The sequence below is a fragment of the Nicotiana attenuata genome, chromosome 2 (genome assembly GCF_001879085.1).
Source record: "Nicotiana attenuata strain UT chromosome 2, NIATTr2, whole genome shotgun sequence".
In the NCBI taxonomy this organism is placed as follows: domain Eukaryota; kingdom Viridiplantae; phylum Streptophyta; class Magnoliopsida; order Solanales; family Solanaceae; genus Nicotiana; species Nicotiana attenuata.
This window is the reverse complement of record NC_031990.1, coordinates 40152139-40175720: the sequence shown is the minus strand read 5'-3', so window position 1 is coordinate 40175720 and position 23582 is coordinate 40152139. Positions and strand designations below refer to the sequence as shown.

Here is a 23582-nt window from a genome sequence, read left to right as displayed (position 1 = left end):
TGGTCACTTATTGTCGATCGGGGAGGGAGTAATAATTTCGTCCACCCACCTCGTTTCTCGCTCGTCCATTTCTTTTTGACACCGTCCACACACCAATAACCAAAATTGTCTAAGCATGGGTTGTCCATCCTTGAATAGAACGTTTATAATAACCAACAATATTTAAAAATTCAGAAAATATATTACGTGTTTTAGTTTGACTGAACATAGAATATAAAAAATATACAGATTTTTGAATTTTGTAATCTTAAATAAACAATATATCTAATGTATCAAAACATCTGTTGAATCTTGTGGCCTTAATCCTGAAATATAAGACGTTGGAATTACAGAGTCATTAAGAAAAATTAATTGAAAAAAGATGGGGTAGCAGAGGCGGACGCTCTGTTAAGTTGAGGGGTCACCTCACCGGCACTCGGGAATTTCGGCAAAACTTCATATATACTTACAAATGTATTCAAAAAATAGTTAAAAATTAGCATAGGCCCCTGTACCAATAATTATGAACAGTGATAAATTTATATTAAGTGTCATGCTGTCCCTGTGACCGTCGAATCATAGGTCCGCCTCTGTGGAGTAGTAGCCATTGAATAAGTAAGTCTTAGAAATACATGGACATCTGGCAGATGTAATATTCTTTAGACCAATAACACAAAGTTGAAGATTCATTTATAGTTGTATCCGATCTGCATGATCTTCGGATCTTGCATGCCTCATTTTTATTGATACCGTGTTCTTAGGCCCTAGTGGACTTATCAAGTGGGGGAGAAAAGGGATTAAAAAAAGTTTAAGTTATTTACACAGTAAGTATAAGAATCACATGACACTTTTATATATGGTAGCAGGTAATTTATCTTATTTTTAAGATTACAAATCCCAATTTTGGAGCTGGTTAGGAAATACGTTAATATCCCCTCCCTTTCAAGTTATTTTCAGTTTATATATCTCTAGAATGCCGATCACTAAAACCGACAATACAGAGCAAAAATGAAGGAGATGACAATTTATTGAATAATAGAATTACCAAAGTTTATAAGAATTGTTTCATTTAACCACGAATATTGTGATCCTTTTTTTTGGTTATTATTTCTAAGCGAGAAACTACTTTCACGAGCTGCCTGATATAGGAATACAAGTTAAGAGCATTATCTATATTTTAAATGTAATATGACAAGTTAAGTGGACACAGAAATTAAAACTCTATTAAACATAAATAGAAATAGATCGACATACAAGTTTATCCTCGGTGGTAATTAAGGGGAAACATAATACATATTCAGTATATGATGTCTTGTGTTTTCATGAGGTACTCATGAAATCCATTTATTCAAGTATTACAAACATTATTATTGTCATTAATTCAAATATTATTTTGATGGGAACAACCCCAGTTTTAAACTCCAAAGCTCTCTCAGAAGTCATACTCCTCACGATCCATGAGAAGCCAAGATCCATCTTGTTGTTGAACCATTCCTTTGTTCTTCTCAACCCACCAAAGCCCAGGAATACCATATTCATCTTTTAGTATGTCCCATTGCTTGTTGACTAGTGAGATATCACGATTCACTTCTAGGTTAAAACCTATTAAACCTTGACTCCCTGCAATTCCATGCAAGTATGGCTCCAACAAATGCCAGCTAACAACTTCTCCAAGAGGCTTTACATATGGGGATTTTGTGGTATCAATCATTAGTTCCTCGCCCACGTCTATATAGCCAATTGGAGGTACTTTCGGAACAACATCCCATAGATTATGGATTCTCAAAGTACGGAGACTTTCAAGTTTGTCAAATGCTGCCTTAAAATTGAGATCTCCAACTTTAGGACTAGCGAATGCAAAAGCTGTCACTGGAAATTCCTTGCCTTCACTTGTTTTGTTGATTCCATTGAAAGCTATGTCAACTGCATTTAGAGTTGCAAGTGAAGCACCTAGGCTATGGCCAGTTACAGTAATACTAACATCTTCATTCTTATATTCCTCAACCAATCTTTTTACTTCTTCTATTACCTAAAAGGAAAAAAGGGAAATGATGAGCTATTAGACTCTTTAGCTTCATCAAGGCAAGTATAATACTTTTCTCTTTTTGTTTACAAAGTTGATCCCTTTGATAAAAATTAGAACAAAGAAAATTCCAAGTATGTTTCACTATAATCATTAAAGTCTGTTATTGAAAAAGAAAAAAACTTGAGAAGTAAAAAATCATATTCATATAAAAACATGAAAATATTATCAAGCAAGCAAGATAACATGCACCTGGTCTCGGGCACTGGTCTGATTAAACTGTGATCGTGGATTATCTGTTGTATAAATGTTGTAGAAGCCGTGATGTACCAAAGGTTGGAGCAAAGGAAGCAAACCTCCATCACCAAAGACTTTGGGTGCTGGGACAGCTGCAAATTGAAAGTTATTCACCCACTCCAACTTCTCCATAGTTCCTCGCCAAGCAATCACAATATCCCTCCTTCCCAGTTCAACTTTACCCTCATCAGTAGCCACAGCTACATACCCCATAAAATTTGAATCCTCACTCCATGCTTCCAATGACAATGATCTTACAAAGAAACCATCAGGAAGTGGAATCGATGAGGTAGCATAGAAAAATTTGGTTACGCGATATTTCAATGGATCAAGTCCAACTCTAGTAAAAAGGTTCTCCATTGAGTATCTACTAGCTCCTGCATTTTTGGACTTTTCCTCTGTAATGAAAGTATCATAAGTTGCTTGAGCCAATTCCCCATATTGAATGAGATATTTACGTAGATCAAGATCCAGGGGGTTTAATAGCCCTTCCCAATTGTTTTTTCCACTAAGTTGTTCCCATTTCTCAGCCATGCTAGCCATGTCTCTCCCCTATTTTCCTTTTCTGTATTCTTTTCTCTTTGTTGCTTCTTAATTTCCTACGATATGTTCTTCATTTTTGCCATCTTGAAATGCCAATTTATAGTGAAGCAACTTCACCTTTTTAAGTGTTTGTCAATTGTCATGAAACACGCATTGATTCTTTTAGTGTTAACAAGGTCACCATCTCAACGTCGTCATAATGAGCATATATATCAATCGTGCGGATTCGAATTGTCTTTGTTCATTTAATCTAAATTAAGTATGTTTACCGTATTGGTCTAAATTTGGCGACTTGGAAGTCATGGATAAGCGAGACCAAGGAGAGGGTCGACCACGGTGTAATAGCAAAAGGCTGCTCCTGAAAGGGCTGATGCCCAAGACGGGCAGCTGAGAAGAAGAAATAACGGTAGCATAGGTTCAGAGGTGGACACAAGGAATATCCTATTCCTTATTTTGTACTTTTTAGGGTTTCTGGGAAATATTCCTTATAAATTGAAAGAGATAGAGAATAAAAAAGGGGATCTTCACTTTATGAGAAAAACACATTGTAAAAGGTTGACCTGAGAGAATATACAACAGTTGTCTTGTTCATTGATTACCTTATTCAAGCATATGTTTTTGCTTCTTTATTCACAAGATCCAAAGATTCCTCAACCCTCTTTATCTCTCCCTTTTCCACGCTGCTGTCACGGAAAAAGAGCCATCCAAGTCTTATAATAATTGGGTGGTAGATTCCTATTTGCTATACTCATTGTCATTATCTACATTTATTGCACATTTATGTTATTGCATTCATAAGCATTTAACCAGCACGAACACACCGATTAACGTTGTTTATCTTACCGACTTCACGTAATATTTGGTCTAGATTTTATTATTCTTAACTAAGATTCACCCTTCATCTCATTATTAATTGGTTTAAGTGAAAGGTTCAGCATTTTTTGGTCAAGCAATTTGGCGCTGTCTGTAGGGACTTTTTAGTTATATTTTAGTTTCTTCTAGATCAAAAATAAAAAGAGGACAACTATCTTTTCCTCGTTTGCACAAACTAACTACGACAGGAAAAGGAGATGAAAGACAGAAAGCAATAATGGGTGTCACTACCAACATCTTAGATACCATCTACGAGGATAACAGAGGAGGCAATGAGAATGTAACACCAACTGCCACACCCAGGCGGAGTGATTCACCTCCCCCCACGCAAGTGTAACCGCCTCACGCCACTACAAGAAATTAGCCTTATTGCGGCGACTAAAGTCGCTACAAAATCACTGAAAGTCGCTGCTACATGTTATCAGCAGCGACGTTTGTGTTGCTACAAGCAAAAGCGTGCTTGAAATGTATTTGTGGCGACAAGAAACTTCGCCGCTACAAGCTTACATTTTGCGGCGACACAGTTGCCACAAAAGGTGAGAAACCTCGCTACAAAAATGGCTCCACAAGAATAGATAATTAGCTTGGTCGCCACTGCTATTCATCTTTAGTGGCGACTACTATCGCTGCCAAAACTTTTTTTTAGTGGCAAGTTAAGGACCGCCACTATTAATACCTATTAGTAGCGACCCGTGTCGCTACAATATAATAAACCACGAAAGATACAATATCTTTCTATAGCGACTAAAGTCGCTGCAAAAGGAAGATTGGCAAATTTAACATAATATTTTGTGACAAAATAATGGCGCCACTAAAACTTATCTTCTCAAAAACTATATAATGACAAAATTATATATATTTCCGGTAGGATCCGAATTCTCTAAATTTAATGACTGTATATTCACATAAATTGAATACCAATATTAAAAGCAACCAATAATAATTAAAAATACCAAAAGAATTTCTCAAACTGAATATTATAAATATTTTTATTACTAAAAAGGTCAATTCATAATACAAAACTACACTTCATTATGCATTGTAATATAATTNGCCTTCCCCATTAAAGCTCGACAGTTCGACCTCTCTCGAACTGGGACCCAGGCTAAGTGCCTTCGCCATCAAAGCTCGACAGTTCGACCTCGCTCGAACTGGGACTCAGGCTAAGTGCCTTCGCCATCAAAGCTCGACAGTTCGACCTCGCTCGAACTGGGACTCAGGCTAAGTGCCTTCGCCATTAAAGCTCGACAGTTCGACCTCGCTCGAACTGGGACTCAGGCTAAGTGCCTTCGCCATCAAAACTTGACTGTTCGACCTCGCTCGAACTGGGACTCAGGCTAAGTGCCTTCGCCATCAAAGCTCGACAGTTCGACCTCGCTCGAACTGGACTCAGGCTAAGTGCCTTCGCCATCAAAGCTCGACAGTTCGACCTCGCTCGAACTGGGACTCAGGCTAAGTGCCTTCGCCATCAAAGCTCGACAGGACAACTCGACCCTGCTCGAACTGGGACTCAGGCTAAGTGCCTTCGCTATCAAAGCTTGACAGTTCGACCTCGCTCGAACTGGGACTCAGGCTAAGTGCCTTCGCCATCAAGCTCGATAGTTCGACCTCACCCGACTGGGACTTAGGCTAAGTGCCTTCGCCATCAAAACTTGACAGTTCGACCTCGCTCGAACTGGGACTCAGGCTGTGCCTTCGCCATCGAAATTTGACAGTTCGACTTCGCTCGAACTGAGACTCATGCTTACCTTCACCATCAAAACTCGACAGTTCGACCTCGCTCTAACGGGGATTCAGGCTGACTGAATGCCCTCAAGGAGCGATAGGTTTGACCTCGCTCAAACCCAGACGAGCTATCCTCTCGCAAGGTTCACCATGAAACCTACGACCAGACTTTCATCACATAAGGGGAATGCGGACTCGTCTGACGAGTTCCCACCCCGCGAATTGATCGTAAGTCACTGGAGAACTGAAATATAAAGCAAGAAGCGAAGAAGAATTCTTTATTCACGAAGTCGGGAGTGCGGGCTATTGCCGCTTACATCTGGTCTATGCCAGCCAATAAAAAAAAGAAAAGAGACAACTAACAACTAAAGATACGATTTTCTCTCACACAGCGCCAACGCCGTCGTTATCATCACCACCACTGGCGTCCCATCAACTTCGGTTGTCGCTACATCATATCCACAGTTGGATCGAGCCTCACGAGCCTTCTGGCATGCCTCCTCACATGCTGCCTCGGACACAGTGCCCGCCTCCTACAAGTTTTTGAAAATATCACGTTGAGCTTCGGCATAAACCCAGAGTTCATGAGCTTGGCGGGAAACTGCGACACGAGATGATCTAGCATGGGCCCTCAACCGCTCATCCTCCTGCTCCAGGACCAGCAACCTAATCTGACAAGGCTAAGGCCTCCATGTCAGCTGCGCCAATCCGCTCCTCAAGCCTCGCCTCCTTAAGAGTCGCAGTGCTCTCTCCGGCTCCCGCTCGAATTCGTGCACGCGAATTGTCGCCTCCAAAGCCGCTGCCCTCGCCGAAGCGTCCAATGCTGCCTCCTCCATATGCTTCAAATCAGCAACCTTGATTTCCAGCACAGCCAATTTCCAGCTCCTCGTCCTTGAGGCGGATTTGCTCTTCGAGCTCGATCTTGCTACGGAGCGTCTGCATTAGCTCCTGGTCCTTCTTCTCCAACTCCTCGCCCAAAGCCCGGTTGTGGGGATCAGCCCTTAATCGTCCGTGCAACTCGCGGCACCTATCGCGATAACGACGGTATTTTTCTAGCATCTGCAAGAAGATCCTCGACCGGACATTGGCCTTGCGAATGTTTTCTACCTCCAACATGTACGTCTGCAAAACAAGAAAGCAGTTAAACTAACGCTCATTCTGCAACGACGGAGAAACAAATCGAAATCAGATATAACATACCCGTAAGCCCATCACAGCTACTTCGTCCATTACCTCGACATTCAAAACAGTCTTCAGGGACTCGTTTTCGGCCTCCGAACACAACAAGCTGAATTGTGGCACCAAGTTCCCTCCTTATGTCAACAGGTTCACATTCGAGGGGATCTCAACAAGACGAGCCAACCCCTCCGCATTGACCACCGAGCGAGTAATGCCCTCCTCGAACATCCAAACGTCATCAGGGTCCAAGTGAGACTCGGACTCGTATTCATCGATCACTACTCCCTTCCCCCTCTCGGCTGCCGAAGGTGCGGTACAACCCGCTGAGGGTGGCAACAGCGTGCTCGAGGACACGACGGCAACATCAGGGGCCCGATTCTCCGCCACAACGAGAGGTCCTGCGTCACAAACAGCGGGGATTCCTGATTGGGTCTCTACACCAGCAGATCTCTCCTGGCTCTGACTGATGGAAAGTGCCACGACCACCTGCTCCCCCTCAGCGGTAGAGGTCGCAATAATTCCTTCCTTTGGGTTCTCTGGGGATGAACCCAAGTTGATCACCGTCGGAGGGACCGTTTCAAACCCTACCCTCCGCCTCTTGGTCGGCCCCTTCTTCCTCCCCGGCTGATGGCGAGTCGTTCTGAGGACGAATGGTACCAGACTGGCCCTCTTCCGGAGATACGGTCCGGGTCGGGGTGACCAAGGCCACAGATTCTACCGATGCCTCCCTCGATGGATGAGCTGCAGGTTCCACACTGACACGAGCGGACGCGGACGGCCGACGGAAGGCTAGCTGAGGAGCCTTGACTCTACGAACCCTCCATGGCCACGACAAATAATACTCGGAAGGTAAGATCGAAACGTAAGAGAACGGGTAAAAATTAAGGGCGTCATCTCACCTGTGAGGGGCCTACGTCCGAATCTCAGATGAAACGTCGACCATGTACGAACTCCCACCGTATGAGGGAGAATGGCCTCGACCCATTCTCGTATCCCCTCCAGAGGAGGCGGGGGTAACTTCTCGGCTGCAAAGCATCAAAATAGATCAATATTTACATGAAATATAAAGAAAACAAGGCCAAAGTGGGTAGTCTACTAGTCAAGGATGAAAACTTACGGGCGAAATTCCACACTTCTGGAAACCCAGTTGGATCCGCTACAAGATGCTCGGTCCGCACATAGAAAAAGTTATCAAAAAAACGGCGATTGGTCCTGTCGTCCATCTTGACCACTAAACCTTTCGACCCTCGGGGGCGCGCATGGATCATAGTGCCGCGAATCTTTTGAGGGGCGAACAGGCTGGGCACGTGTCTCAGAGTGACCTCCCGGCCGGCTAGCTCAGCATACTTGATAAACATAAGGAACAGCTTGTACAGGTAAGGAGAGAGCTGGGCAGGACACACCTCATAATAACGACAGAAGTCGACCACCAACATCGGAAGCGGAAGTGTGTACCCCACCAGGAAGGGATAAGCATAGAATGAGCAAAACCCGGGATGGTCGATCTGGACCCTATCTTCTCTCTTCGCCGGCACCATCTCGACATAACCGGGAATACCCCATCGTGCCCTTAAATCTGCTTTTACGATCTCCCCTATGAGAGGAGGAATATTTACCTGCTCCGCACCACCATCAGCGCTAAAATCCACCACTTCCTTCCCCGGGCGGGATAAAAGTTCTTCGATCGAAGGAACATCTTCGCACTCCATCGGTTCCACGTCTCCATCTGCCGGAGCAGGGTCTCTGGCCGCCGGAAAGATAGCCGGAAGTCTACCAAAAGAAGAATTTCCTATCATGTTTAATTCACAAGAAGAGGAGGGAGGAACTTTGAGGAAGAAGCGGGAAAGCTCGAAGATTACCGCGAGCAGAGGAGTCAAGAAAAACTCAGACTGATAGAAAGGGAGATATTCTGGGAATTCTCTCAATGATAAGCAATAAAGTGTGAGAAACGAGTGACAAATCCCTCCAATTTATAAGACATAAATTCTCCGGGGCGGAAAAACCAACGGTCATTGCCAGAACCCGGCCGGGCACGAAACGATTCAGCTCCTCGGGAACGTGTGCCGTTGTGATCACCGGTACAAAGCTACGTTTCGTTATCAACCGGCTCTTCGATTTCGAAACCCTCGTGACGGCATAAGAGGCACTATAAGAAATTAGCCTTATTGCGGCGACAAAAGTCGCTACAAAATCACTGAAAGTCGCTGCTACATGTTATCAGCGGCGACATTTGTTTTGCTACAAGCAAAAGCGTGCCTGAAATGTATTTGTGGCGACAAGAAACATCGCCGCTACAAGCTTACATTTTGCGGCGACATAGTTGCCACAAAAGGTGAGAAACCTCGCTACAAAAATGGCTCCACAAGNGGCTTGCATCTCTTGACGCACAATTTCCATAGCTGAAGACACGCTGGACTCTATGTTTGCATGCTGCGTGTTACTCTTTTTAGGAGGCTTCTTTCCGTATTCTTTTCCGCGAACATAGTCTGTTCTCTCACCAAGAACGGTGGATAAAATCTCATCTCTAGTCATGGGATGCTCGATCTCTTCAGATTGTTGTTGAGTGACAACTTCTTGGAGTTGACCCTACATTTATGCACAATCATTTACATCGAAACATAATAAAACACACTGAATATAACTTACAGAAACAGAAAGATATCAAGTCTATGATTTTAGATAATTACATAAATTTGTTGAGATTGTGAATCCACCCACACCAGTTCTCCTTTATCATCCTTGCGTGTATGGTGGATCTCTCAAACTTTATCTGGTGTGTCTATTTCTCCAGTAATAGGATTTCTCTGCAATATAATTTCAGAGAAAAAATGGCTAAGCAAATATATAAATATGTAAATAACAAAGAAGCATATGTGAAATTAGGGGATTAAATATATTTTTACCGTAGATTCCTCTACTTCTGCAAAAGACCTTGTACCACAAGTATGCTTAGTTATTTGCTTTTCTATATTTCTTTTGTTCCTCTCACTTACAACCTGTAAGTCAATAGATTAATAAATCACCTTTCAAAGATGTGAATGATGCCCTTTGGTTGACATAATCTTTATGTATTAAGTTAGTACCTTAAAATCCTGACTTCCAAAATATTGTATTAGGTATTTCCAGTCCTCAAGCTCAACATCTGTAGGTCGATGAGACAATCTTTCTTCATTAGTATTGTACTTAGAGTACAGCCTGCTGAGTCGAGCTATCCGTGCTCTAAAAAGCCTTTGCATTGTACTAATTACGATGGCTTGAAACCTATGCTCTTGCAGCCCGCTGTAAACTTCAAATTTATCCTGTCATTGGTAAGCACAAGCTGTTAGCTAAGGAGTGGACTGGGCAGGTTGGTCTAACACTGAAGACACTACTGCCCATTCCGACCTCATTCATGTCATTGTTGATCACACAAAATGCTAGAAATTACTCTAAAGAAGCAAACATTTCCTCGACAGGATGGAAATTTCATGAGGTAGTATCAAGTAATCTTGTAGGAATATCAAGTAAAAAATAAACTACAAAACAACAAGCCAACAGTGGACCAACAAAAGGAAAATCTACTGAAACAGATTCCTTGGTAGATAATTCAGACGTGAGTATGTTTGAAATTTTTGAGAGTAATTTGAACTAAACCTTAGCAAAATAAGAACAGAAGAAGTTAGTGACTGTTTTTGCAAGGTGATACAACAAGAAACTTGTGCAAAAGCCCTAGTGATGCTGTTACACTACAAGAAACATGTGCAAAAACTATCAGGAAGGTGATACAACAAGAAACTTGACTGTTTTTGCAGTCTTATTGCTTTGAACATCAAGAAACGCCCTAGTGATGCTGTTACACTAAAAAGGAGGCTACACCAAAAACTTGTGCAAAAGCAGTGCATTGGTTTGGACAGTGCAGTTAACTGTTTATGCGTGTGGCACGGGTATTTCTTCTACAAATGCAGGTACTCAACCAAGATCACAAGATCAATATGTACAACATCCGAAGATCACAGAACAGACAAATTATAGCTGGAGGTAGAGCTGGACAAAACTAGATGCACAAAATGGAACAAATTAAAGGAAGGAGGCAATTTGTGCAAACAGTGGAGATCAATATTGAAATTAATTTATTACCTTGACCTTTAACCACATTGCTTCTCCGTGTTTCAAAACTATTTTTTGCCAATTTCCATCCTGGAACGAGATAGTGCTTCTCATGATCAAACCGCAGTAATTAACAATATCTCTAACCCCATCACCTACTGCTTTATCAATGTCATCTGGAATCATAATTTTGATTTTTCCACCATACTTAGTTTTTATATCTAAACTTTTAGATTTGTACTTTCCTCTTCCTTAATTTTATTGCTAGAAGAAACTGCAAAGTAAAGGGATATTGTTGTTAGTAGTTCCGCACAATTAGTAAAATTAATTTCACAAAACACCAAAAAACAAAAAACTAACTTGCACAATTGTCATCCTCTGGAGAGCGATGAACAGTTTCTGGTTCATTTCGTGATGATTGTGTTTCTAAAGAAGGTCTTGGGAGAGAGTTACTAGATACTCGTCCGGTTTGTAAAGGTCCTTGACTCGGGTTACATGGTTGTCCTGTCTCTACAGATGCACCAGATACTCGTCCAGTCTGTATGCGTGGCTGAGACGTCGCTCCAAAATTGCCACGTCCTTGAAAACTTCCATGACCACAGCTCGTCCTGCCTCTCCCACTTTTTCCTTGTCCAGCTCCTTTCATTTCCTGCAACATCATATAAAAAGAAAATGATTTATCAGACTAGAGAAAATATTAATTCAATTAGCAGAGAACTAAAATCAACTAATTGATGAAATGTTGGAGTAAAGCACTAATTTTACTTCACCACTGATTCTGTTATGAAATTAAAGCTTCAAACCTTTCGAATTAATTTCATTCAGTCTAATTAGGACAAAAATTGCATAGAACTTTCCAAAATAAGATGTAGACATAAAGCTACAAGCATATATAATACTCATCCAAACATATATAATAACTGACATACATGAGAAATGAACAAATAAAATCACCTCTAAATAAAATGAAAAATATTGCAGCAAGTTTCTACTCTTACTCACCTTTTGGTTACAAGGNTCTATCTGTTCAAAAGAAACATGTTTATACTAAGAATAAATTTAACACAGGCAAACTTTTTGCTAAATTGGTCATGTAAACTTTACATAAGGTCACAATCCGGGTCATAATAACTAACTAAAGTAACTCACATGAAGGATATGCAACCATCTGTTCTTAGGTATTATAACTGAAAAGCATTGCGTCTAGCATGACAAAAAATATATGTGCAACTAGTGCTATGTTGTAGAATTTTAGAAGCTTTTTTGTAAAAATTGAGAAGCTCTTAAATACTCTCAGTATGTAGCAGTTATACTAATGTGTGTGTGTGTGTGTGTGTATGTATGTATATATATATATATATATATATATATATATATATATATATATATATATATATAGGCATAAGCATAGTGGCAAGGAGATTTGGGAGGATATTAGGTGTTTTATTGGATGCCAAAATATTTGGGTGGAGGCTGCTTCTATTGGAAGTTCTACAGATGAACAGTAGCTTTTTGGTTACTAACTATGACAAATATCTGCTGAATATCCAACATGTTACAATGCTAGTTTCTGGAGTAGATGTAGATGCAAAGAAGGGTACTCTGCTGCCCAGTTTTTTCTACAGCAGCAGGTTTGGTTGGAAAACTATTGCAGCAACATATGAGGTGAGTGGATATGCTGAGGATCACAGTTTATACGCAAAGGAAAGAATCCAAGCTACTTCAAACATAGAGGACACTCATGTGGAGGTTAACACCTCAATCACACTGAAAATAATACAACCAAGTTCAGACATAGAGCTGCAGCAAAATTTGCTAATATATATATATATATATATATACACACACACACACACACACACACACACTGCCACATCTACAAACACTTTATTGATAAACAGATTTAACATCTAGTGATTAACCTTAATTGATAAGTAATGACAGTAAAAAGCAAAGAATATCAAATAATTTAACTCTATATGTTTGTAAATGGTCTTTATTCTCATACAAATCTAAGATCACTATGAATTTCAGAAATCTACATAACAAAAATGAATACACTACAGTAGAAACACATTGGATACAACTACTAAACGAAAATTATGGCAGCGATTCAAACAGCCCTTACGAGTATGGAATACCAACATACAATAGGTCTTTCAACAAGAAGCTTTTAACTTACCTAAACTAAGATAGTCGAGTTCTGTCAAGACTGAAAATCAGCAACAACAACACCAAATACGCCTAAAATGAGTCTTCCCGTGCGGCTCTTTTTTCTGTATTCCTGTAGATTATCAAATGGTTCAGAGAAATTCGAGATGAAATCTAAGAATACAAATGTAAAATTACTAAAATAACAATAATCCCTAACTACATTTTGAAAATTTTGCCTTAAAGAATCCTTATAAAGAAAATCCAAACATAAATTTATATATAAACTAGTATGGGTATAAACAAAAAAGAAAGGATTAGGGTCACTAGCAGCTATATGAGAGAAATCAGTTGTTCAATTCTTCCACCACAAAATCGATATAGATTTGAACAACAACTATATCAGATTTTTCGTTCCTAAAAGAAAAAGGAATAGAATAGGGATTTGAAAACACACCTGATAAATGAGATTCACATTTTGATTCGAAAGATTCAGAGCTCGTCCATGAAATTTTAGCAGAGGGGGGCGGGATTTTTAGAGAGAGGGGGGAGGGATTTCTAGAGAGAGGCCTATTTGTGTGTCTGAAGGAGAGTTCGGATCTTTTAATTAGAAAGAAGGGGCTTTTTAATTTTTTGTTGTTATTTTAAATAATAATTTTTAGGGTATAGTAGCGACCTAGTCGCTACAAATTATCTTTAGCAGCGATAGGTTAAAAGTCGCTACAAATAATTTGGAGCCAAAATTTTATTCTTAGCGGGACCGAAAATTTCAGCCACATCAGAGGCGACCTCAGAAAAGTCGCTGCTAAATATTCACCTTCTGTAGCGACCTTTAATGTCGTTGCTAATACTATAAATATTGTAGCAACCTATAGGGTCGTCACTATATGTTGCCACTAAAAATTCAAATTCTTGTAGTGCGCAAAAGGGGAGCTTCCACATCCACGGCTGAGGAGGCACCACCAGCAGTGAAGAAGTTATTAGAGGAATGGCTGACAAGTACCCTCAATGACATACTCGACAAACCCATTCAAACGACGAACCGAAATGTCGTGCCGGCAGATGTTATAACAACCACCGGTGAGCAACCAGCTCCCCCAACAGGTAACACTCACACCATTGTTGATACAGGCAATGATGCACCGACAACCATTTTAAGGAAAGTGGAAGAAATGGAAAATAAAAATAAAGCACTCCGCGGCCAGATGAGCGAACATCAAGAAAGGGTCGATAAGATACCGGGCGCCCCGAAACTGCTACCAAAGAGGGATGTCGGCCGATTCGTCGAACAACCATATAGCGAGGAGGTAGCCCCACATTCCCTACCCAAGACCTTCAAAATGCCACCATATTTGAAGATATACGATGGCACCACAGACCCAGAAGATCACATCATTCAATACGTCACAGCAGTAAAAGGCAACGACCTATCAAAGGAGCAAGTACCGTCAGTAATACTAAAGAAGTTTGGCGAAACCTTAACCGGAGGAGCCCTAACTTGGTACTCACAACTACCAGCTTGGTCTATAGAAATGTTCGAAGAAATAGCAGACAAGTCCGTCATCGCCAATGTCGGAGCTAAGAAAGCGGAGACCAGGGTAAACGACATATTCGCTGTTAGGCAATCGCCTGCGAAGTACTTAGGGACTTCCTCGCTCGTCTTAACAGGGTGAGAATGAGCTTACCTAATATATCGGAGGGGATGGTGGTAGCAGCCTTCCAAAAACAGGTTGAACACGAATGGGTCGAGGGCAACTAGGAAGTTGTTAAGTAGGCTTAGGAAATACCCTCCCACCACTTGGGAAGAAATCCACAACGCTTACTGCGCCGAGGTGAGAGCAGACGATGACGACCTTAACAGTCCAACCCAACGTTTAACGTCAATCCAAACAGAGCCAAAGAAAGACCGTCATAATGACAGTCGATGAGATCTATCAGGCCCACGCCTCAATTGAGACAGGCATCAACCCTATGTCAGAACAGCCATTCCACCACCCTCTCGACATGCGGAAGGGCCGTCCAGACCACACACAAGGTTTTATCCGCTCATAATTTTTGTGTTTCTCCTTCAGAAGTAGTGTATGCACTAGAGAAGCTTGTCACAAAGGTGAAGTGGCCGCAAAAGATGAAGTCTGACCCATTACCCAAAAATCGAACGTCCTTTGTGAATTTCACCAGGAGCGGGGTCACAAAACCGAAGACTGCATATCCCTACGGCAAGAGGTAGTGAACATGCTAAACCAAGGACACCTGAAGGAGCTGATGAGTGACCGAGGACGAGCCAACTTCGGTCACGGACGAGAACAACACCAAGGCCCTCCAAAGTCGCCCTCTCCTACCCGCACCATTCAAATGATCATCGGCGGAGGCGACGAAACAGCAATCAACCACATAAAATTTACCACAACGCACAAGCTAAAGCGATGAATTACCGACGAGCGGTATGATGACCTCGGAGAAAGTATCATCTTCGATAAGTCAGATACAACGGTTTGATCTTTCCTCACTCTGATGCTCTCGTCATTACTTTCGTATTTCAGATACTGATGTTAAAAGAATAATGGTAGATGACGGAAGGACAAGATAATACCATGCTGCATAACACTCACAGGTTTTAACAATGCAGTCGAGTGAACCTCGGGAGAAATAACGCTTTCTGTTCTGGCCGGAGGCATCACCCTAGAAACAACATTCCACGTCATGAACCAAGACACGGCTTACAACGCAATCATAGGATGACCGTAGATTTACGCCATGAGAGCCATTCTGTCCAGCCTGTATCAAGTAATCAAATTTCCAACTCCATAGGGGATATTCAGCATCCGAGGCGAACAACGTACAACCCAAGAATGCTACCGCATCGCCAAGATTGCACATTCACTCAACAGCTTAAAGGAACAAACTCAGAAGCATAGAAATTATCAAAGTCGGGGTCCGAGCCCAGCGATCGGAAAGACGTTATCTAGAACCCCGACGTTGTGGAAGCAACATGGTCGACAATCGAAGACCTTGATCCCGTCCAATTAGAAAACAACAACAACAACAAAAAAGCTTATATAGGCCATAAGCTCTTCGAGCCAGGTATATTTCATAAATTTCTTATTGATAACGCTGATCTGTTTGCTTTTTCCCCTGCAGATATGCCAGGAATTCCAAAAGACATTGCCACACACAAGTTAAACGTCGATCCCTTCTACCCCCCAGTACGACAAGTGAGAAGAAAATTCAACGTCGCAATCAACGAGGCAGTCAGCGAAGAAGTGGATAAATTACTCGCTAACGGCTCCATCCGAGAATCAAAGTATCCTCAATGGGTCGCCGATGTAGTCATGGTAAAAAAGAAAAATGGGAAGTGGCGAATGTGCGTAGATTTCACAGACCTGAGCAATGCCTGCCCGAAAGACTCCTTTCCCTTGCCTCATATTGATCAGCTAATTGACGCAACAGCGGGGCACGAGTTGTTGAGCTTCCTAGATGCCTATTCAGGTTATAACCAAATCCTCATGGAGGAAGAGGACCAGGAGAAGACTACCTTCATCACCCATCAAGGAACGTATTGTTATCAGGACATGCATTTGTCTTAAAGAACGCAGGGGCGACTTATCAGAGATTGGTAACCAAAATGTTCAAGGACCAACTCGGCAAAACTATGGAAGTTTTCATCGATCAAGTCGAAAAGGAAGGAAGATCACATCGATCACCTGAAAGAAGCCTTCAGAATACTGAGGCAATACGGGATGAAGCTGAACCCCGAAAAATGCGCCTTCGGCGTAACTTCGGGCAAGTTCCTCGGTTTCTTGGTGTCACAAAGAGGCATTGAAGTCAACCCTGACCAAATGAAGGCCATTGAGGGAATACCTGAAATGTTAACTAGCAAGAAACATGTGTAAAAATGAACGGGCTGCGTAGCTGACCTGTCGAGGTTCATCTCACGATCCTCCGACAGATGTCACAAGTTCTTTAACGTGCTTAAAAAGGACAACGGGCTCCAATGGAATGAAGAATGCATCAAAGCCTTAAGAGAACTAAAGGCATACTTGCCATCTCCCCCGCTACTCGCCAAGGCAGAACCCCGTGAACGCCTTCTTATATATTTGGCCGTATCGGAGGTCGCGGTAAGCGCAGTGTTGGTCCACGAAGATAAAGGTATGCAATATCCGATCTATTATATTAGCAAAACTCTTGTCGACGCCGAAACGAGGTACCCTCACCTAGAAAAATTGGCCGTGGCATTAGTTATAGCTTCACGGGAGCTTAGGCCATATTTTCAATGCCACCCTATATCGGTGGGAACGACCTTTCCCCTATGTATCTTGCATAAACCCGAGCTATCGGGGAGATTGGCCAAATGGGCCATAGAGTTGAGCGAACATGATATAACATATAAACCGCGAACAGAAATAAAATCATAGGTACTCGCCGACTTCTTCGCCGATTTTAGTGCCAAAATAATGACTGAGGTTGAACAAGAAACTTCTTGCACCTCACCCAGTCTACCCGACCTACGGGTCCTATATACTGACGGCACATCCAACGCGTCAGGATCTGGACAGGGACTCGTACTCGAGGTCCCAATAGGCAAAGTCATTCGCCAGTCTATACGATGTCCCTATATGAATAACAATGAGGCCGTAATTGTAGGATTAAAGCTAGCTCTCTAATACGGAGCACGACGAGTCGTCCTTAGATGCGACTGACAACTCGTCGTCAACCAAGTCACAGGGACTTTCCAAATCAAAGAGCAGAGGTTACAAACGTACCAGGCAGAAATTCATGAACTGCTACCAGAATTCGACGAATGTCGACTCGACCAGATACCTCGAGCACAAAACATCGAAGCAGATGGCCTCGCCAAGTTAGCAACGACCACCAAGAACGTTACTAAGGATAATGTGGTCACCCTCCTCCATTCATCGATAGACCAACTCGAGGTACACTCTGTAAATTTGACTTGGGACTGGCGCAACCGTATTATAACATATTTGGAGGAAGGAACACTCCTAGCAGACAAAAAAGAAGCCAAAAAGCTTCAAATGCAGGCGGCCAGGTACAGTCTCATAAATCACGAGTTATACAAAAGGACGCTTAGAGGCCCCTTAGCGAAATGCGTAGGGCCGAATCAAACGAGGCGCGTACTCGAGGAAGTACACGAAGGCCACTGCGGTGCCCATACCGGCAATCGGGCCCTCGTCAGATGCCTCATTCGAGCAGGATATTATTGGCCCACAATGAAGAAGGAGGTCGCCGATTATGTCAAGAAATGCGAACAGTGCCAGAAATATGCCCCTATGATACACCAAGCGGGCAAGCACCTCCATTCTATTACATCGCCATGGTCGTTCATCAATGGGGAATGGACATCGTCGGATCCCTACTAGTAGGGCGAGGTAACGTACGTTTTCTTTTAGTTCTAACTGATTATTTCTCCAAATGGGTAGAAGCAGGTGCATTTAACCAAATACGCGAACAGGAAGTTATCACATTCATATGGAGAAATATCATATGCCGCTTCGGCATCCCCAAAGAAATCAGCTGTGACAATGGACCCCAATTCACCGGAAAGAAGAGCGCCGAGTTCTTCAAAAAATGGCATATCAAGCGAACACTTTCCATGCCATATCACCCTGCCGGTAATGGTCAGGCCGAATCTTCCAACAAAACAATACTGAATATCTTGAAGAAAAAACTTGAAGATGCAAAGAGACTACGACCGAAATTACTCCTAGAGGTACTGTGGGCAAACCACACCACGACGAAAACAAACACAGGAGAAAAGCCATACTCACTAGTCTACGGGACTGACGCCATGATACTGGTTGAGGTCGGTGAACCCAGTTTGAGATACTCCAACGAAAGTGGGCCGAGCAATGACGAAAATAGAAAATAAGACCTCGACGAAAAAGAAGAGCAAAGAGACATAGATTACATAAGAATGGTAGCCCAAAAGCAACAAGCAGAATGGTGCTACAACAAAAAAGCCAAAGTACGACCACTCAAAGTCAGAGACTACGTACTCAAGGCGAAAACATAAGCGAGCAAAGATTCGGGAGAAGGCAAACTAGGAACCAATTGTGACGGGCCATATAAGATCACGGCAGCAACAAACAAAGGATCTTCTAAATTAGAAACTATGGAGGGAAAATTACTACAAAGCAATTGGAACGTCGCCCATCTCAAATACTTCAACCTTTGAAAACAGACGCCCTCCGCGTCGTACTCTTTTTCCCTCATCCGGGTTTTGTCCCAATTGGGTTTTCTCGGAGAGGTTTTTAATGAGGCGACAAAGGGGACGTCTTAAAGTTCAAGTATAATTCATCGCCTCGTCTGCCGACTGCTTCTCCAGGCCGAACGATGAAGGGACTGGATACATGGAAACTTCACCAATATATGTATGAAACGAAGGACATATGTAATATTCTCCGATGAATGAAAATAAAGCAGCATTTTTACTCTCCACCAAGATATTCTCCAATGAATGAAATAAAACAGCATTGTTACTCTCCACCAAGATATTCTCCAATGAATGAAATAAAGCAGCATTTTTACTCCCCACCAAGTTTTTTCGCATCTTACATTCGACCTCGTTCGAATTAATTTACATTCGACCTCGCTCAAATAGTTTTACATTCGACCTCGCTCGAATTGTTTCACATTCGACCTCGCTCGAATTAATTAACATTCGACCTCGCTCGAATTGTTTCACATTCGACCTCGCGAATTATTTCACATTCGACCACGCTCGAATTAATTTACATTCGACCTCGCTCGAATTGTTTCACATTCGACCTCGCTCGAATTGTTTTACATTCGACCTTGCTCGAATTATTTTATATTCGACCTTGCTCGAATTGTTTCACATTCGACCTTGCTCGAATTATTTTACATTCGAACCCGCTCAAATTACTTTGCATGCGACTTCGCTCGAAGTCTCCAATGTTCGAACGCGTCGAACATCAATCTTATAAGAAAACCAGGTACTTCCCCACATAACCAAAAAAAAAGAGAGAGATCGGAAATCAAGAAACACGTAGCAAAAAAGGGGGGCTGTTCCATTACAACTGTCAACTTACAATAATTTTTACAAAGGGCCCAAAGACGCCCTTACAAAAATAGCAAAACAGAACAAAAACTAAGTATGACGGCTTTATGCCGCGTCATCCCTATCGGCATACTCATCATTATACCAAGAATCGGAGGCAAGCCTATCCGCATCATCATCTACGTCGTCCCCACCAGGCGTACCAGGGGCATAACCGCAAGCTTTACGGTCCGCACGTGCCTTAGCACGGACGCCCTCAAGTTTCGCTTCGGAAATCTTCCCGTCGATTTTCAAAGACTTATATACGTCAAGTTGAGCCTCGGCGTGAATCCACATCTCATACAACTCCTACAGCACGCAGGTATCGGCAGAAGTATGAGACGTGGACGGCTGTGACTGCCGTCGCACCTCCTCGATTTTCAAGGTAACGACCTGCTCATTCAATCCGGATAACTCTGCCTCCAAATTCTGGATCCGTTCCTCTAACCTCACCACCATAAGCGCCAATGTATCCGCCTTGCTCTCCCGCTCGGACCTGCAAATATGGAGAGCGTCTTCTAAGGCTGCCGCTTCAGCCGCAGCGACCACTCTGTGTTTCTCTGTACGAGCCAACTCTTCGACCTTGGCGCTTAACTCGCCCCGCAGATCAACAACATTCGCCTCCCTCTGCCCAAGTTCAATAGTTAAAAATGCCACCCGCGCTTGAAGATCGGCATTCTCAGCCATCACCCCTTTACTCACCTCGAGCTCGTCATCCTTGGCCTTTAGAGCTGCCTCGAGCTCACTGCATCGACGGATGGCTCTCATTAGCTCATTATCCCTCTCCTTTAGCTCTTCATCTTTCTTTGCAACTCCTCGTCTTTCTGTTTGAGCCCGTCGTGAAACAACTGAAATTCGCTATCTTGGGTAAAAACATCGGCCAACGTTCGGTGCTTATTATGGTACTCCTTGTACTTGGAAGTCACCTTTTTAAAGAGGGTCGTCCTCCGCTCTTCCCTCCGTTCATGCTCAATCCCCATGATAAGAGTCTGACATGCAGAAGAAAAGAGTTAGTATGAGAAGATTACATATATGAAACAAATCCTAAACATTAAAAAGCACTTACTCGCAGAGCCATGCTAGATATACTCAGCGATAACTTAGCATCGCTCGTCGCTTGTAGCGACGTGTTCTTAGAAGCCGCACACAAGGGGGCAAAAGACGGCACCACCCATTTCGAGTTGGCCAAAAGGTCATAACCCCACGGGGATGATTACGTGCCGGTTGGGACCCTCCGTCCTTACCTACACGCGAGTGTTCCTCTCCAAGAAGGCCCGTATCTCTTTAGGGTCGATGCCCAAACCAGAACCGTCATCCCCTGCAGGTACCGTTCCATCTCCCCTGGCCGCCGACGACGCGCCACCTTCCGCGGTTTTTATAAGTTCCCCGCCTTCAAGCACCTCCTCGGCCCTAGAGGACCTCCTCTCCATAACGACATCCGCCATAAAAATGGCCCCTACGTCTGGTGCAAATGCAGGTGCCACTTCCGGAGCAATGAGTTTCTTCGGTTCAATATCAGTGACGACGGCCTTCCCAAGCTCCACCCTTCGCCTCTTCCTCGATGGTGACTTCTCTCCATTAGACGACTCATCTACAAGATAGTAGATAGGTCGGGAAGAGATCTCATCCCGCATAACAACATTTTGAGGGGCGGAATCCCACGGTGACAGAGCTAATGTTCGACCCCCGCGAACGCACTCGGCCAAAGAAAATTGCATCCCTGCGGATGCGATAACCTGCCGAAATGCCGACGCTGGAGCTTTCTTCTTGGAAACCCATCGACCTGGCACCAAAAGGAGATCGTATCAACGAGCAATGGCAAACAACAGAGAGCCGAAGCAAAATTAATACTTACTAGACGGGACCTTCGGTCCGAAGCGCTTGTAGAAATTCGCCCAATCACGAATTCCCGCCATGTGAGGCAACATGCGAGCCACCCAATCTTCAATATCGAGGATAGGGGAGGGTGCACGCCTTTCAGCTAAAAAACAAAGAGAACGTAAATGAGACAACAATGAAAGGACGAAAAAAAGACAACAAGCGTATGACAAACACTTACGATTATGGTTCCACTGCCCGGGAAACCCAGTCAGGTCCGCCACCAAGTGCTCGGTCTTAATAAAAAAGTACTTATGCCAGAACTTTCGATTCATCCTGTCATCCATTCCGACTATCAGCCCTCTGGTCCCGCGATGTCGTAGGTATATCATAGTACCTCTACAAAAACTTGGTGAAAGTAAGTGCAGCAAGTGACGAACATTGACCTCACAACCAGCCAATTCCGCGTACTTCGTCAGCATCAAAAAAGCTTTATACAAATAAAGAGAGAGTTGTGCCAGGTAGATGTTGTAAAACCGGCAAGATTCCTCCGCTAGCGGAAGAAGAGGAAGAGTATAACCGATCAAGAACGGGTAGACATAGAAGGAACAATACACAGGTCGATGGACCTCCACGATATCACCACCATCCAGAATTATCTAGACGTGGGGTGGGGATGCGATATTTGGATCGAAGCTCAACTATATGAGACGGACCAATCTCGGAGATCACCTGAGCAGGAGCGGGAGCAGGCTCCTTGAGAAAATTATTTCTGGACAAAGAGTTTCTGGGAACTATCTCCTCCGCGGTTGGAAAGCTCTAATCCTCTTCAGCCATATATTCCTCACCACCGGGAAGAGGAGCCACCGATAACGGAGTGGCATCGGAAACTTCATCATGAATGCGAAGAGTTTGTGACATGTTTCGACAATGAAATGTGTTCTACCAAACCCAAAGAAGAAGATAACAAATAGGTAAGGAGGAGAGGAATGGAATCGGAAAAGCGAAATCAAGAGCAGAAACTGGCAAAGAAGATCAAAGAAGAATAGTGCTCATGTAAGGTAAAGGATGGTGAAAACTTCTGAAAAATGAAACCCCTATCTATTTATAGGGCTGGGTGGCACGAGAACCGTAACAAAGGATTTTCTATGGAACCAAAACCAAAGCGGCACGCACATAGACGCTGTCTCGGGAAGATGCGAATGATGACGCGCATGGCCATGATGTCACCCCCAGGTAGCCACACCACTCACGACTCCACTGGTTGCGCCGTTCTCTCCACCTCGACCGACCCGACTTATTCAACACAACCAAAATTTTCCAAAACGGAGGTGAATTAGGCCCGCTTATCGAGAGCGTGCAAGACCACGACCTTAACAAGCAGAGGGACTAACTGTATTGGTCTAAATTTGGCAACTTGGCAGTCATGGATAAGCGAGACCAAGGACGAGGTCCACCGCGGTGTAATAGCAGAAGGCTGCTCCTGAAAGGGCTGATGCCAAAGACGGGCAGCTGAGAAGAAGAAATAACGGTAGCATAGGTTCAGATGTGGACACAAGGAATATTCTTTTGGATATTCCTTATTTTGTACTTTTTAGGGTTTCTGAGAAATATCCCTTATAAATAGGAAGAGATAGAGAACAAAAAGGGGATCTTCACTTTATGAGAAAAACACATTGTAAAAGGTTGACCTGAGAGAATATACAACAGTTGTCTTGTTCATTGATTATCTTATTCAAGTACACGTTTTTGCTTCTTTATTCACAAGATCCAAAGATTCCTCAACCCTCTTTATCTCTCTGTTCTCCACGCTGCTGTCAGGGAAAAGAG

At 43.1% G+C, this 23582-nt stretch overlaps 1 protein-coding gene across 1 annotated transcript; it reads right to left on the bottom strand.

The window, feature by feature from the left end:
* On the bottom strand, window positions 1181–3028 carry LOC109207724 (phospholipase A1-IIgamma-like). The gene is made up of 2 exons (XM_019370707.1): window positions 2255–3028; window positions 1181–2008 (listed from the first exon to the last, which is right to left on the bottom strand). The coding sequence occupies exons 1-2, from the start codon at window positions 2840–2842 to the stop codon at window positions 1412–1414; spliced, it is 1185 nt and encodes a 394-aa protein (XP_019226252.1). The 5' UTR covers window positions 2843–3028; the 3' UTR covers window positions 1181–1411.